This window comes from Falco naumanni, chromosome 3, assembly GCF_017639655.2.
Source record: "Falco naumanni isolate bFalNau1 chromosome 3, bFalNau1.pat, whole genome shotgun sequence".
Taxonomy (NCBI): Eukaryota; Metazoa; Chordata; class Aves; order Falconiformes; family Falconidae; genus Falco; species Falco naumanni.
In genome coordinates this window covers 28241843-28258180 of record NC_054056.1, presented here as the reverse complement: position 1 = coordinate 28258180, position 16338 = coordinate 28241843, and the positions used below count along the sequence as shown (strand labels likewise).

The following is a 16338-nucleotide window of genomic DNA, read 5'->3' as shown; positions in this document are numbered from 1 at the left end:
AATTCTGAGAGGAAGAACAATGGATGGACTGGAAGGAGATTGTAAACAACACTTAATTGTGCAAGCAGCTGCAGAATTCTCACCGGCTTTAACACATACTGTAAGCAGCCCCACTGAGAAACCCCCTATATTTGTAGACGTAGGTACCAATGTTTGTAAGTCACTTTCTAGCCCTGCAGGCTGCCCGGGAGAGCAGGCGCTTTTAATGTCTGTTGCTTTTATGCAAAAAAGGACAAGTGATTTCTTTTAACTGCTTCTTTCAGTTTTGAAGTCCCTCCCGTCTTCTGGTCTGTTATCTCTTCCTGCTCCCTTCTTTTTCTCCCCATCCTGTTTTCTTCTTATTTGGGATTAGTTTGTCACTTAACAAACAGCACCTTTGGTTACCCTGATGTTGGCTCTGCACTTTTCCCTGCCCTGTCCATTGTATGTGAGATGAGTATACGCATATGATTTTCCTGCCATAGCCTGCTTTGTTTTCAGGGCTGCTGTACAATTTGCAGAAAAGAAGGGTGACTGGACGTGTGTGTGTGTGTTGTGTGTGAGAGAGAGTAACTTGAAAGAAGGGTATCTCAAAGGGTCTGTGTCTGCATTTACCCAGGTCCGTCCGTCCCCCCCCTCATTAATTCACTGTGTGACCTTGGAAAAATCATATAGGTTCTTGATCTGAGTCCAGAGCCGTGTTTCTCTTTACCTCAACTCTCAGCAAGTGTAAAGGGAGCTTAAACACGTAGCTCCTGGGCATGGTGAGGACAAACCCAGCAATCTCAGACATGAAATCTATCCAAGTGTCTGAAATGGCATTCAGTCCTGCCCGTGCACTTGTATGCCATCTAACTTTGTAGACCCTGATTTCTGCTAGTACTCAGTGAAGGTACCTCTGAACCAGCTGTCACTCCCATCCATCTTCATTTCGTAGGAGAATTAATTGTTTTAAATTCTCATATATATTCCCTCTTTAGTCGATTATGAAATATGTTTTAATTTGACAGCGATGTTATTTTTAGTAATACTTTTTGTAGCCTTTAGTATTAACATCTAGTTGGGGGGAAAAACTGCTAAATATTTATACTTCTCTTCTTTGATCTTTCACTCAGAAGAACTGAAAAGGTATCACACAACATTTTTACTATAAATATTTTAGATAGCATGTGAAAGAGTCCACATTCACCTCTCGTGTTGGATTTGTTCACATTATTGAGATAGGTTGTCACTCTTAAGTGCTTCCAGGTGGCATTTCAGTTGTCAATGGTTGGAAACTTTAGAGCGATACTGTTGTGGCTAATGACCAGTGATGGAATCATTAATGTTGCTGTTTGACAGAAGTAGGACCAGAACCTCTTCCACATGCTCTACTTGTATGCTGTGCTCACAGGGAGATGAATATAATGGCTTCACACAAGAAGCACAGCAACTCTGCAAACACCCTGTGTCTTCCAGAGTTACTATTTGCAAATAGGTAGTGTCTCTGACCCGCTCCTGTACTAGCCAGTTGCCCTGGAAGGGCACAAGGGGTTGTGGATGAGGTATCTAAGTCATGAAGTTCTGCCAGACCCACAGAGCCTGTTGCTGCCAGAGCTGCCTCATTCTATCACTAAATTACTAGGATTTAGGAGGTCAAGAGAAATGTGGAGAAAGCGGGAGAGCCAGCAATGACAGAAAATATATTGATTTGGTGTGGTTTTGCTCACTGAAAATGTAAATTTTACTGGAACAATTTTCTGGCTAGTAGCCAAAATGCTTCAGCTGCCAGACTTCCAGGTATCGCATGCTTCTGCTCTCCTCAGTGTGCTCTGATTCCTCATCAGCTATGGCAGCCAAGTTTCTTTTCCAGAGAGAGGAGATCCATCATAGGAATTTTTTGCCTTGGCCTGTCATGGGAAATGTAGTCCTGCCATGGGTTCTGAGCTGCACGGGAAAGGAGAAAGTAAGGAGCTTAGGTGGCAGTTCCCGTGAGACACAATATCCAGACTGAGTTGTTTTGTTCTTTTGTTTGCTGGGTTGGAGAATGTTTAAGCCTCTAGTGGTCATTTTTTAAACAACAGATAACAAAAAGTGTTACCCCTTGCATTTTGTTTTGGTGAAAACATGATGAGGCTTTGAAAAGCATTTGACATGGCACCTTTTCAGTCAAACCCAGGGAAAGTGAAGTGAAATAAAACCCTATGCTGTACACAGAACAAGTATTCAATCCTGTCTGATGCTGAGACTATCATTTTTTCTCTCTTACTTTCAGCATCCAATTATTTCTCTATGTTTAGACATACAATTGTCTCAAGTATTTTACCAAACAACCTTCTCTCGTTTGGCACTGCAATGGGTAGAAGTTATTTAATTGGATTTTGTATGTGTGTGTGTGTGTGTGTATAAGAAAGTTGTCTTTTTCCTATCTCTATTCCACCTGTGCAGGCCTTGTATTGGTCACAGTGATGATCCTGAAGAAAAAGTAGGTTTTCCTACCCTATCCAGAGCCTCACAGGCTTGCACATGTTCTGATCTTTGTGGGCATGCCCACAGCACAGCTTTTTTTTATTCCTGCAAGGCTCAGCCTTGGTAAGTTGAGAGAGGCATTCCATTACAAGTGCATAATGTTGCATCTATCTGGCATGGTGAGTGCTCCAGGATTGCTATGCTGACAGCAAGACAAGTCCTGAAGGTATTTTTCCTCTAGCCTACTCTTGCATCTTCTTGGATTTAGAGCAGGATTTTGAACTGACTTACTACGTGGAGTGGTGAACCCCTGAAAAATGGGGAGGCCCAGTGTGAACTGAGAGCACAAAGTTGGTCTTACAAGAGCCATAGCTCTCAGGCACATCCAAGTTTAAGTCCGTGTGGAATGGATTCCTCAGTATTGGCATAGATCAGATATGATGGGAATTTTGTCACCTGTGCTTGATGATTTTCCCTAAGAGAAGGAGACTGGAGGACAAGCAGTCATCGCTGATGCTGGAATCCATCCCCTTGAGAACTGGTTTCATACCTGCTTTACAACCATTGATCACTGCCTTCTTCAAGGAATCAGTGAGTCATTGTGTTAAAAATGAAAATGAGAAAAAAACATAATCCCACACCCCAAGTCTTTGCAGGTTTTTTTTCTGGCCTTCTGTGGCAGCAAAAGTCTATGTTACAGTTAGCTTATCCTGTGGGGACTTTGGATTTTATTTTGGTATAATGGAGGAGGATATTTTTCTCCTTACTCTTCACCCTAGTGATATTTCATTGTTGCTTGCATGTAATGGATTCCATTAATTTTGATGCTGTGAGGCTTAAGAGCTTTTTAATGGGAAGTGCTTGGATCTGAAATTGGGTGACTGTCGTTGGCTGGTTACTGAGGTGACTGTAGCAGTGCACGAGGGAAATACTCACTTGGATTCTTCTGTAACTTGGTCTATTTGCAAGAGTTCCCTCTGCTTGGGAGCTGGGCAGAAGAGAGCCCTGTGCTGCTCACACTAGTTGTTCCTTTGCTGGCATGTGGCACCAAACCGAGGTGGTCTGTTGAAATGAGAAAAAGCTGTTGGGGGCCAAACAAAAGTAATTGCTTGAATTGTTTCCCTAAACAGTTAGTAAGTCTATCTGACAGCCAGGAGACTTATCTTTCAGGTGATGCTTATGAATTATTATTTTTTTTTTTTTTAGTATATATCTGTTTGTAAGAAGATAGGTGGTAGATTTAGGTAGAAAAGGTAAATCGGGATCAAAACTTTTTAACCAGCCCAGTGTTTTTGGATACTTGACAATGTCTTAGATCCTATTTATGGCTATTTAACAGTGTCTCAGTGACTGAGAAGCTGAAAAGTTTCCAAGTGCTTTCATTTTTCATCTATCTTCCATTATCTTAACTACCACTGCATCCCATACCATGCTCTTTATCTCTCTCAGTAAGCTGGCTATTAACAGAATTTTGACTTTTTTTTCTACATTAAGAGAAAAGCTTAAAATGGAATTAATATTAAAGAAAGAAAGAAATAATGAAAAGGCCAAGCAGGTTCAGAGTGTGTTATTCAGATACAGATTTCACCAAGTCCAATTAAAAAAGAGCAAAAAGTGCATTAGGTCTCCATTTGTGAAAGAGAAGAACAATATATCAGTCCAACTGTCTGTCAGTGAACATGCACCTCTTTTAAAGTGGCCACCGGAAAAATCCACTGAGGTCAAATAATGTTGACAGTCTCAACGTAGTTATGTTGATCTGAACCATCTTTGAAGCTGAACCATCCTTCTGCCGGGTGTCAGCTGGAAAAGATGTGCAACAGAAATTACTATTGCCTGTTTTCTGTGGGTCTGAAACAATTCTTTCTGCTGGAGGTGCTCTAGTGCCTTTGATGAGCATCAAAATCACCTTAAACAAAAACATGTCCATTTTTTAAAATATGCTGTTGTATGCAATATGCTATTCTAGAGAAATGGAGTATTAGCATTTGAAAGGACTGATGAGAATGCATCTTTGGGAAGGGCCTTTGTTCAGAGTATTACTGCTATATTTTACGTGCATATCACCATGGTAATTGAATTATTTGCCATTGACAGTAAGGTATATAGCACAAGCCTTTTGCCATTTTCCATGATGTGGTTCCCAGAAAAGAGTGCTATTTGTCAATTTAAAATTTATAGTAGGACATTTAGCAGTTGTACCTACTGTCATAGTGGTAGATGTGGTTTGAAAGCATGAAACAAAAGGGAAAAGGTAATTACGTCATTGTTGTTGTCTTCTTGCAGTTTCATATTCCTCCCCATCACAACATGAACCATTCTGGAACTGTTGAAGCCACAAAGCAAAACCAAAGCTGTGCTCTCCGCACGGCTTGGCAGCTATGATGCTAGTAACATGAGACAGTATTTTCATTTCTTCCCATCATCATCCCTTTCAGGACATTGTTGCAAACAAAACAAGGCTTTCTTTTCCCTAAGATCATTCCGTGCATACTCAGAGCATGACATCATCTCTGTGAAGCGTGTAGTGGTCACTGAGTACTGTGTGAAGGTTTATGTAAGGCAATTACATGATGCATCTTTGGGGGGGATATGGAATACAAACTGCTGTGGCAGGAATCGGGAGACCCTCAAGAACCTATTTAACATGACTCACTTAACAGAGAGAAAATAATCTCAAATACTTGCATTACCCTGTGTGTAGATCATAGAAACATTTAGGCTGGAAAAAAACTTTAAGATCGTTAAGTCCAACCATTAACCCAGGACTGCCAAGTCCATCACTAAACCATGTCCCTAAGCACCTCATCTACATGTTTTTTTAAATATCTCCAGGGATAGTGATTCCACCACTTCCCTGGGCAGTCTGTCCAGTGCTTGACCACCCTTTCAGTGAAGGAATTTTTCCTAATAGCCAACCTAAACCTCCCCTGGCACAACTTGAGGCCGTTTCCTTTTGTCCTCTCGCTTGTTATCTGGGAGAAGAGACCAACCATCACCTGTCTACAATCTCTTTTCATTTAAAATGAAAGATCTTTCATTTAAAACAGTATTCTGTAGGAAAAGGTGCAATATAGATATGGTGGTGAGTAGTACTGCTCAGTGCACTGCTCAGAGTACAAAAGATATGGTACTCTTTTTCACTCCTTGGTGCTGTGGGAGATTGTCATCTCTGCTTTTCTGTTCCTCAAAGTAAATCCATTTTTCTAGAGCAATGTCTGGTTCTGTGTTGCCCTCACCACAGTAATAACCTCCCTACAGAAGTCTCTGTGCTTCTGTGCTTTGGTTAAGATGGATGGAAGGTAGTACACAGTTAAAACGTGGGTCTTTTCCCCACTCACTGCTGCCCCTTTTATCTCCCCCTTCAAGTACAGGATGGAGAAATTTTCGTTCTTGGCACAGTATTACATGTGGATGAGACAAATGCCAGTACCAGGCACTTACTCTTTAAGCAACATTTTGGTTATGAAATGAGCCTGTGTCTTAGTCTTATCTAACGTGAGACAGGCTTCCCGGTGTGTTTAGGTGTTCTGCTGTTGGTAGCTTCTGGGATCAGTTTTCTAGCCAAGTGTGCTGGCTTTGGCTGGGATAGAGTTAATTTTCTTCCCAGTGGCTAGTATGGGGTACGCTTTGGATTTGTGCTGGGAACAGTGTTGGTAACACAGGGATGTTTTCGCTGTTCAGAGCAGCGCTGACACGGAGCCAAGGCCTTTGCTGCCCCTCACCCCACCCCACCAGCGAGCAGGCTGGGGGGCAGGAGGAGTGGGGAGGGGACACAGCTGGGACAGCTGACCCCAGCTGACCAAAGGGGTATTCCAGACCGTGTGGCATCATGCCCAGCGTATAAAATGGAGGGAAGAAGAAGGAATGAGGGGGACACATTCAGAGTGATGGCATTTGCCCTCCCAAGTACCCATCACACGTGATGGAGCCCGGCTTCCCTGGGGACGGCTGAATTCACCCATGGGCAGTGGTGAATGAGCTCCTTGGTTTGCTTTGCTTGTGTGCACGGCTTTTGCTTTGCCTATTAAACTGCCTTTATCCCAACCTGTGAGTTTTCTGACTTTTACTCTTGTGATTCTCTCCCCCATCCCACGGCAGGGGGAGTGAGCAGCTGTGTGGCACTTAGTTGCTAGCTGGGGTCAAACTGCAACACCAATTTGTTTTTAAAACATCCTTCAGTGGACCTCCATGCAGGGAAAGCTAACACACAGGTACTCATTTTTATCACCTAACATACCCTTTCGTTCTAGCCCTGGTCCCAGTGTCAAATTGCTCTCATGTTTGTTTTTTTTAGACTAGTGGCAGACTAAGGCCCCTTAATTTCTTGCCCTGTTCACATATCAGGTTGAAATATCGGAATATATACACTGGCCTTCAGGTTGGCCCCATGCAGTGGCTCTGACGCAGCACTGAGCAGGTCCCTAGCACTTGGAGGCGGCTACATGCCAATTCCTGAAAATCACGAGGCAAAGCTCTTTCCTCCAAAAAATGTATGAAAGAGCATTAGGTATTGTTGCACTCCAGTGTTTGTTCACAGACTGTACCTTGTTTCCTCCTGCGGTGTCAGAATAAACCCCAGTCTTCCTTTTCCCTTTGAGCAGTGCTTCACTGTGTTCACTGTGTTTCATTACCTGAGAGCCGCAGGCTGGCGCAGAGGAGGCTGGTGACACTAAGATCAGCTGAAGCCTAATGGGAGAGGAGCCCGCGTGACTGCGAACTGCATAGACTTGTCTGGTGGTGCAGTTTAGGTAAATAAAGCCCAATGCACTCACTGTTAAGCTTCTTTTTTTTTTTTTTTCACCTGGTGAAACTGCTGTTCTAGGTGTTGGCCTCAAATTTTCTGTTGCTGAGGATAGAGAGCTACAGCTTCTGTGTCATCGGGCTGCAGCATGGCATGCAGCAGAGAGGTCATTATGCATTAGCACAGCCATCTTTAAGGTAGGCAAATTCTCTGTGATGCTGCCGAACAAAAGGAAAGCAAGAAAGGGAATCGGCAAACGTGTATTATTTGCTGCCAGTAATTGTTTTCAGTTGCAGCTGATGGCAGTGATTAATTGCATTGTCTTAGTATTTTATTTGGGGGCAGGGGGGTAAGTATTAAGCAGGGGGGAAAGCCAAGAAGTACTCTTCCCCATCTTCCTTGAAAAGTTAGCCAATACTACTATGAAAACAAAGGTTTTGAAACTTGCAGTGTATCTTTTATTGAAATAGCACTGAAACATTATACTCCTTGCAATTAGTAACAAAGATGCAAATAAACCTATCTAAAAGATGGGAGAAAAATGTAACATACCAACCATGTGAGTTATGTCTAGCCAGCCATATGTATTAGTAGATCCATCATTTTTTGGCTATAATTAAAATTAGATTAATTACACTTAATGCAACCCCTGTTTTATTTCTCCTGCACCAATGCTTTAACTTCAGCTGCAGCTAACAGAGCTATAGTCCAGTGTAAGACCTCTACCCTTTCCTAATTTAAATGCTTCCTAAAGATGCTGGTTTTCCACAACACCCACAAGAAACTATTGCGTCCTATTCTGACCTATTTAATTTGCCTTAGAATGAACTGCTTGCTGGGATGGAGGGAGGGGGTTACATAAACACGTAGGTCAAGAGAAATCGTTACCTTCAGTTAACCATGACCAGTGAAGAAAGTGCTGTAGCAGCTTACACACATTAAGCAAACGCCTGTTTACATCACGTTAAATGGTGGTAATGAGTTTTCCATCATGGGATATATTCCCGGTATGTACAAGACTTCAGGATCAAGCCTCTGACTGAACATCTAAATAAATTTTCAGCCAAAGCGATTTGCAAATGTTTTCGATCAGGTGGTTGCTGGAGCTCCATTAAAAGCTGAACTACTACCAGCTGTAATGGTATTTGCCAGCTTGGTTTTAAAAGTGTTTCTGCTGAGCCCAAATTCATGATCCTGCTCTCTTGCTCAAATGTCCTTCTTACAGTGTAGCATCTGGCCAAACCCTTGTGATTCCATTTACTTGCTTCTCCCAGGTCTGTCCTTTTGACTGCTTTGCAGCAGTGGAGCAGAACAGAGCAACACCTTCCTCATCGTTACACCTCCACCTCTTTTCTCAAAGATCACTTTTCTACAGCGTTTAACCTGCACCCGGGGAAGGCTCTTAGCTGGTTTTTAACAAACTGCAGTCAGCTTAACACTTTATGATAATGCAGTTTGCCCTTTCCTATGCTAGTCAGATTTAACTTCCTTTATCGTCAAAGCACACAAGAAAGGAGGAGGAATCTTTAATTTAAAATAACCTTTTTGTTGTAAACTGCCAGTGGGAGGAGGGCAAGCCTCCCCCCCCCATGTGTGGTGGGACAAAGTTGGTATCAAATAGCAATTCTGAAATAAAAACTTCCTGCACCTATTTCTAGTAGGATTTGAGGTTGAAATGAGTATCTTGAGAGTTATCTTTGTGTATGAGCACATATAACCTGAATTTTAGTCTAATAGTCATAATAAGCATGGTTTCTAACATGAAACAGCTTTCAGGAGAGAGATGACCTGCAGCTTGTGAAATGCCTTTGTGTGCCATTAAATGCCGACTTCTGCCAGTCTGGGAGATCCTTCTGTCTAGTACTTGATCTCTGGTTTCCCATTGTTCTTCCCCTCAGATTTTCTTCTTTTCACTGAAGTGTGTTTACCTTTGAAAGAAGAAGTTGTATGGGTTCCATTTGAAACTAAAAATAAAAAGGGTGCCACAAGTGCCATTTCAATTCAGTAATACAAGCACTGCCATTGTAGAGATGCCCTTGCAAAAGCTGTGTACTCCAGCCTGGTTTTGATGGAGAGCAGGATTTTTTGCTCTATATTCAACTTACCGGTTTGCTCCTGGGTTTGCTTTAACTTGTCTTTGCCTAACTCAGCAACTCTGAAATATTTTTGTAACCCATCATTCCCTCTTCTCTGTTCCTTTTCCCTGTTCTGTTTTGTCTTTTCCTTTCCATAGCAAGGTGTGAGAAATTTTGCCATGTGTGCCTGCTGTCATGTCTTCCCTCGTTTCTTCCCAGGTTTGCTGGGCTGCTCCCACACCTCGGTGGCAGCGTGGCCGATGCCCAGGTGCAGCCATCCAGTGCTCCGCTTTGGGAGTGACGGCCACCCTCATCCTGCATCCCTGTCCTTCTCCCACAAATGGATATTTAGATGCGTTTTGCCCATGTTTCTTATTTCCAGTGAAGGCAAAGTCGTTGCCTGAATTGAAAAATAAACGCTTTACTCTCCTTTGCAGCTGTGTGTTTGGTGTCCTCCCTCAGGCCGGAGCCTGGGTGGTGAGGCTTGTGAGATGCTCCGCATTAGCTAGCAACATAGTGCTCTCCAGTGTGCAGAGGCTGGATGGTATTTTCCTTATGGCCATCGCCACCAGCCCCACTGGTCTGAGGGGGGTATGTGTGCACAATGCTCCCTCCAGGTAGCCTCATGAGCACCAAAATGGGAGAGCTGTGGTGTCAGCAGCAGTTCCACGGTGTTAGCATAGCCCTCCTCCTGGGCTTGTTTGGTCTGGTAAGAAGCTACCACACCTCGGTACGAGTTGAGATATAAGGTGGACTTCAGCAAAGTCCTCTGCCGTAATTAAAATTCAGCTCAGTCCCACCTCTCCGGACAGTGTGTTTTAGCATTAAGGTGATTTTCAAGCAACAGGAACAAAATTAGACCGCAAATAAAAAATGATCCAGAGGGTAAGTGTTTGGCCTCATGTATTTGCATTTGTAGGCACGTATATTTATGAGTCCTCTTCTGGTTTATATTTTGTAGGACAAAGAAGGTCAGCCATTGCTACCGTATCATTTACCGCCACCCGGAGAGGACTTTAACGCAGGACGAGGTGCATCGCATCCATCAAGCTATTGAAGAATCAGCAGTTCGAGAACTTGGGGTTGAGGGCAGGTTCTAGCATCACTGATCTGAAGCCCTAAGGGCAGTTGGGTTTGGGTTTGATTTGGGTTTTTTTTTCTTTCTGGAGTTGGGGGGTACAAGTAAAGAGAGAGGTTTTGTGACTGACCCAAGCACATGGAAAACGATTGATAAATGGGCTATGGTAAAACTACCAGATAATAAACATTACTACTGAGAAATCATTGACAAAGAGCTGGCGCTTTATTTTAAGAAATGGGGAAACAGCAGTAACGTAAGATTACCCTCCTGTTACAATAAGAAATACACTGCCTGGTGGTTTTCTGTGTTGTTAATTGGTCCCTGGGTTCCATTAGACTGTAAATATTTGGCATTCTTTCTGTGTTGACAGGATCTTCTGTCCGTGTAACAAGTGAAGCAAATCAGAGACACAGATTATCTCAGGGAAGAAAACCCCATCCCTCTCTTTTTTAAGTAAGAAATATCAGGGTTTGCTTCAAGAAACCTTCCAAGAATTGCAGCTTGCGAAGTTTGGCTCTCTTACCTTCAGAGCACATGGGTATTGTTTTCATCTGTTACAGAGGCTGTGGGACCCAGTTTAGCTGTCTTCAAATGGTGGGTCATTGGTGAGTTTTTTCCTGTTGGTTCCCCCTGCTTCCCCAGGGCTGAGCAGAGCTGCTTAGCAAGGTGCTCCGAGCTGTGCCGCATCCCCCAGGCAAGGAGCTCCCTTGTCTACGTTCTTCGCACACAGGCACCAGCGCAAGATAAGTCTGTTCCCCTGTCACCATCAAACGGTTGATACCACGTGGGGCAGGATGGCAGAAAAGAGAAACTGTTCCCTACTATGCCCTGGAAAGCAGCTGCCTTGATCTCTCACATCTTGCTTTCTAGCAGCAGTGCCTTCTCAGAAATTTGACCTTTAAGGCAGGAAACCAAACTCAAATGGGATCTCCTACTGTTTCAGGCACCAGTCGCTTTACAGGATGCTTGGCTTTTTCATTGGAGGTTATAATAAGTAAATTCTGGCAGTGGTATGATGCTAGGACCAGTAGAAGTGTTGAAATGGTCTGATAAATACTTGATGAGCCATTTCAGATGCTGATATGGAATATGGGACCTGTTTTTGCTTGTAATGGTATTTCATACAGTCTTGCAGGTCACAGCTGGCGGTTGCTGTGCAGGCAACATTCCCTCCTTCAGGGAAGAAGGCAGTAAAAGCGCTGCAATAAACAGCATCTAACACTGATTTATACCTTATCAAGAAACATCTGTGCAGCAGGCTTGTACTCAACCATAAGAAGCCAGTTACTATTGCAGATGTGACAGAAGCAGAGAGCTCATTTTAATTTCATTACTCAACATATTTAGCTGTGTAAACAAATCCTAATCTAAATGTCTGTTGTGTTATCCAAATAACTTGATTATGAAAACAATATGCTAGACTTTCTACAAGGCAAAAAGAATGGGTGCCATTTAGGCACTGGAAGAACCTACTTGGTTATTTTTAAACCTTGGTCTACTAAGATCCGTAAGTACAGCCTAGCCCATTTGATGTTTCTCTGTCTCCTTCATCCTTTGCCATTTCAGGATTCTCAGTGAGGACTACTGAAGGGGAGGAGCACTCCCCTGAACTGCACTGAGCAGTAATTGTTCCAAGACAGGGCCTGATCGATGCTGCTACATGGGGCAGCAAATTACGTGGATGTTAATTGATGGGATTGCCTGTGCAGAAAGTACAAAAACCTGCCTGCTGTGTGGAAGAACAAAGTCTTTTTGGGAAAACAACAGACTATCTGGGGTGGAGTAGATTGCAAGATTCCCCTTTTAATTTACTGATTAATGAAGTTTCCTTTTCTGCTTCCCAAACCCTTAATTTCTTCCATTATTCTGATCAGTCGGGTCTAGGGGCAGAGAAATCTGGGGAACCCAAGAAGGAGAAAATTGGGCAATGAGCCTTTGTCACTGCAGCAGCAGAGTGTCATGTCTGGCTTTGCAAGTAAACTTGGGTGGCTTTTAATCAGCCAGTCTCCATCCACTAACATCAGTTGTGTTTGATGTGTCTGGCTGTGAACTGCCCGCACTCTGGTGAGGAGGGACTCCCTGCGCCAGCCAGGTCTTGGTGGAGTAACGTTATTCTTTGAAACTCAAAAGATTAATCTCGTAGGCTGATAGGATAGGGGAAATGCAAAGTTTTCTCATGGGATCATCTTCTGGAGTAGGTGTTTTCACAGCAGCAACTTTCAGACAAAAATGCAAGCCGTTAAGATTAAAAAAAAACCAAGCAGCTTCTTCAGGAGCAAACGTGATTCAATTATATGAAAGATTTGAAGGCCTGTAAAATCAGATGGGCTGGCTGTGAGCAATTTAATATGAATACTTGGGTATGTTTAGGTTAGTTAAGCCTTTGTCATATATACTCAAGGATTAATCTACCCTAAAGACCTATTGTTCTGGCAAAGATTCACCACCACTAGCAAAGCAGACCTCAGATCAAAAGGCATCAGAGTTACATTCTTATGCTGCTGTCCTTTGGAAAGTGTGACTTTCCCTTCTGAGCCTAACCTGAATTTTACTGGGGAAGTTCGCTATGAGCAGTAATAGACTCTCAAGCCATATGGTCCCTTGTGGATACCAACTGAGAGCCCATGAGAATCTAAGGGTGTTATAGCCACGATTTGTTTTACTGCTGATCAGAGACACATGATGATAACTGTCTCAGGGGCTGGGCTGATCCTTGGTGGGAGTATAGAAAACTTGACTGAGGAAGGTCCATGGTACAGTCACTGACCAACTCTGTCAAAGAAGGGGCTACCCTCAGCTATCACTTGGCTTTTCTTAAGACATATTTGGCATAAAGGTAGGTGAACTAGCTTGAAGACCAAGAACAATGTAGCTGCCAAGGTGAGTTCACTTGCTAGTTTCTGCTGCTCCACAGTCTGTCTCATGAACACCCCTCAATCTTGGGTGGGCTACAAGTCTAGTAAAGGTGGATGAGTTAGTTCCTAAATATCGAAGTGATACCATGCCTTGTGGAAATATTAAAGAGAGCAGCATTTGAGTAATTAACGTGCATGCTGACTGACTAGCGTAGTGACAGGCACAGGGCCCTGCTTCTTGTTCTTATCCAGTGTCTGTGTTTATTTTTGTGTGCTGCTGGGTTTTGTAACAGCATCCTTTAATAAAAGAGAAAAAAAGTCAATTGTAGCAAAAGAAGCTGCGCGTCCCCAAGAGAACTAGCTGGGGGTTTCTATGACTGAAAGTTAACGTCCTTTTTTAATATTCTGGGTGCTGGTTTTGTTGCCATTGGTTTTCAGGCTATCTGTGATTCCTGGAAGACTAAAAGATTTAGCTTTAACACCCAGTTTGGGATCTTCCCAGGAAACTGGCAGCAAATTTACAGTGTACTGAGACTTACCTGGTTTTGATGTTCTCGTTAAAGGCGGTACAATGGAGAAGTGTTGCAAGCTAGATAAGCAGTAAATTGCTCTGTGTTTTTTACCCTTGAGATTTCAGTGACCTCTGCCATACTATTGCCAGGCACGGTCAAACAGTTGCACAAATCTGAAAGCAGTTTTGTCCTGAGAATCCAAACTAGATTAGTAAATTGGCAGTGGTAGTCATTTGCCTTCCGTTCAGAGTGTTACTCTTGTCCCTTCTGCAGGCTGTGGCCATACCGCAGCGCTGAATTTACTGCCGCCTTACTCTGCGCAGCTGTGCCAGGTTTCTCGAGTACTGACAAATTGGTGTCAGCCCTTGAATAATTTCATGTTGGGGTTAGCTTTTTTTTTCTTAAATGGAAAAAAAGAAGTTTGGGGCTTTTTGTTTGGTAGTTTTTATCTGCAGTCACTAATGCATTTCAGCTGTCCCAGATAAAACTCATGGTCAAGACAGAACTCTTTGGTGGCCCATTGAAGTAAACACGGGGAGTCTTGCCCCAGAAAGCACAATTCTCATCTCATTGAGTTCGTATTTGGGTAAAACTAAAGAACCTTGTCTTCACTGTGGGTTGACTGAAGCTTGGCTGGTGCTCAGTAGTTAAGCCAAGGTCAGAAAGCACTCTGTGTCCTGCCACCACCACGCCCAATACACCCACAAGTAATTTTATGCACAAGGAAGTTCTGTCAAATTCAGTGTGAGCACAGAATGGTCGTGCTGGGTGTTTGGGGCCAGCTAGGTGACATCACCGAACTATCTCCATCAGAACTGTTACCACCAGGGAGAGAAAATGGGTTTGTACTTCAGCTCTGAAATAATAGTCATATTTTTAAAGCTCAGAGCTCTCTTCGGATACTGTCTGCTGTGCATCTTCACTCAGAGAAGTCTGTTTCTGTAAAACAGATTTGCTTTCTGTGCAGAACAGGCCACACTGACAATTACACACGTCCTGATCAAATTTTAAGATATGTGAGCGTTGTCTCTGAAGGGCCACCAGAACTGAAGCAGTCATGTGAGCACCTTGAACAATTTTGTAGGGAACACAAGAAACCAGCCATCGTCTCTACCTGCTTTTAAACGTTACTGCAATTGCAGCCAAATTTTAAGCCGAGTATCTCAGAGGAGATGACTGCAGTTCAGCACAGAGTGGGGGCATATGCTGCGTGAAGGCACTGACTTCTCCAGGATCTGCTGTATAAGGTTTGACCATCATTAACATCTGATGCACTTGCATGTTTGGCAGTTTTCATGCTTTTGTGCTTTTGTCAGATGGCCTCTGTTATTCCATTTATGCCCACTGTTAACTGAGTGGAGTCTGATTTAGCCTGCTTTCTACACTTGGAAAACTGTGCCTAAAATCGCTTCTGCTATGACCCAGCTTTCTCATTTCAGTTTTGCTTACCTTCCCTTACAGTTCTTGCTATCCAAGTTTTGTATAACTTCGGTGAAGAAACAGGGTCAGGCTGTAGGCAGGGAGATTTATTATACCACAGCCTAAAGCCTGTGCTCCCACGCCGCATTACTGCAGGGTCTCTCTGTGTTCACCCTCTGGATGCAGGTGATTAACATGCAGTCCAGGGAATTGTGCCTCTGCCTGCTCAGTAATTTGCTGGGCAGCACTGCAGTCATCCAGAGCAGCTGCCACTTAAATGGGCAGTAGATTGTTCTCTTTTTGTTTTAGTGTCTGCAGCTTCCCTTGTATCGCAGTGTGACACAGCCCGCAGCACTGTGTTAGTAGTTGCTGCAGCTAAGCATCAATTAGATGCATCTCGTGATGCGGCGCCTGTGCAGCCATTTTTCAGTAGAATCACTGTGCGCTCATGAATGGTTATTGCATCTCCGCCTACAGATGGGAGGCACGTTGAGACCAAGGGTCAGGATTAAAAAATTATTTGACCCCAGCAGGTACAAAAAGCTGCTTGTACGATTTTGTCAATGTGTGTGCAGGTTTGAAAGTCCCACTAGGCATCTGTCCAAATGTTTAGTCACTTGAAACATTTTGTAACCCAGCACTCAGTGACCCTGGTGACACTGGTATCATTTTGGGAGAAGGGAGCAGGTTTTGTAGGAGACCACAGGGTAGCTGAGCAGCAGGGCGGGAGGAGTTGTCTTCTGATGTCCTGGGCTCAAAGTCCTGAATTACCCTCCCTCCCACCATGATACTAGGAGGCACGGATGTGAGTTTGGCTGCCTGCCTTTGCATACGCACATAGTAAATAATTAGCACGCACAGCCAGGCTTTTTGGTCATCAGTTATTGTTGTAACTGATGATTAATTGATGGGATTATTGATTCTCATGCCAAATCTTTACTCACTGGTGGTAGAGAAGCTAATAGTCATTCACAGGGTCTTTATTGACACATCTCAGTATAGAAATTGAATAAATCAGTGTAAGAGTGGAAGTGTAGGTCTGTAGGTTGGTTTGTGTCTTCCAGATCACGAGGGGATTGACAGAGGTTTAACTCAAGTCAAAGGTCTAACCTCATGTACCCACTCCGAGGCCCTTGTTGTTGGGTGTTCTGCACTTGGCAGGTGCTTTCAGGAGGGATGGAGCCATCTGAGATCACCAAACATCCCTGCAGAGACATCTGCCCAG

At 43.5% G+C, this 16338-nt stretch overlaps 1 protein-coding gene across 5 annotated transcripts in view; it reads left to right on the top strand.

Annotated features, from left to right (window-relative positions):
• FARS2 (phenylalanyl-tRNA synthetase 2, mitochondrial) overlaps nucleotides 1–10530 on the top strand; it is a 249543-nt gene extending 239013 nt beyond the window's left edge. For all 5 annotated transcript variants that reach the window (XM_040588060.1, XM_040588059.1, XM_040588056.1 and 2 more), the window contains one exon: nucleotides 10208–10530. In XM_040588060.1, coding sequence (XP_040443994.1) covers nucleotides 10208–10346 — 139 coding nt within the window. In that variant the 3' untranslated portion in view covers nucleotides 10347–10530. The remainder of the gene's footprint in view (nucleotides 1–10207) is intronic.
• The last annotated feature ends 5808 nt before the right edge of the window (nucleotides 10531–16338 follow it).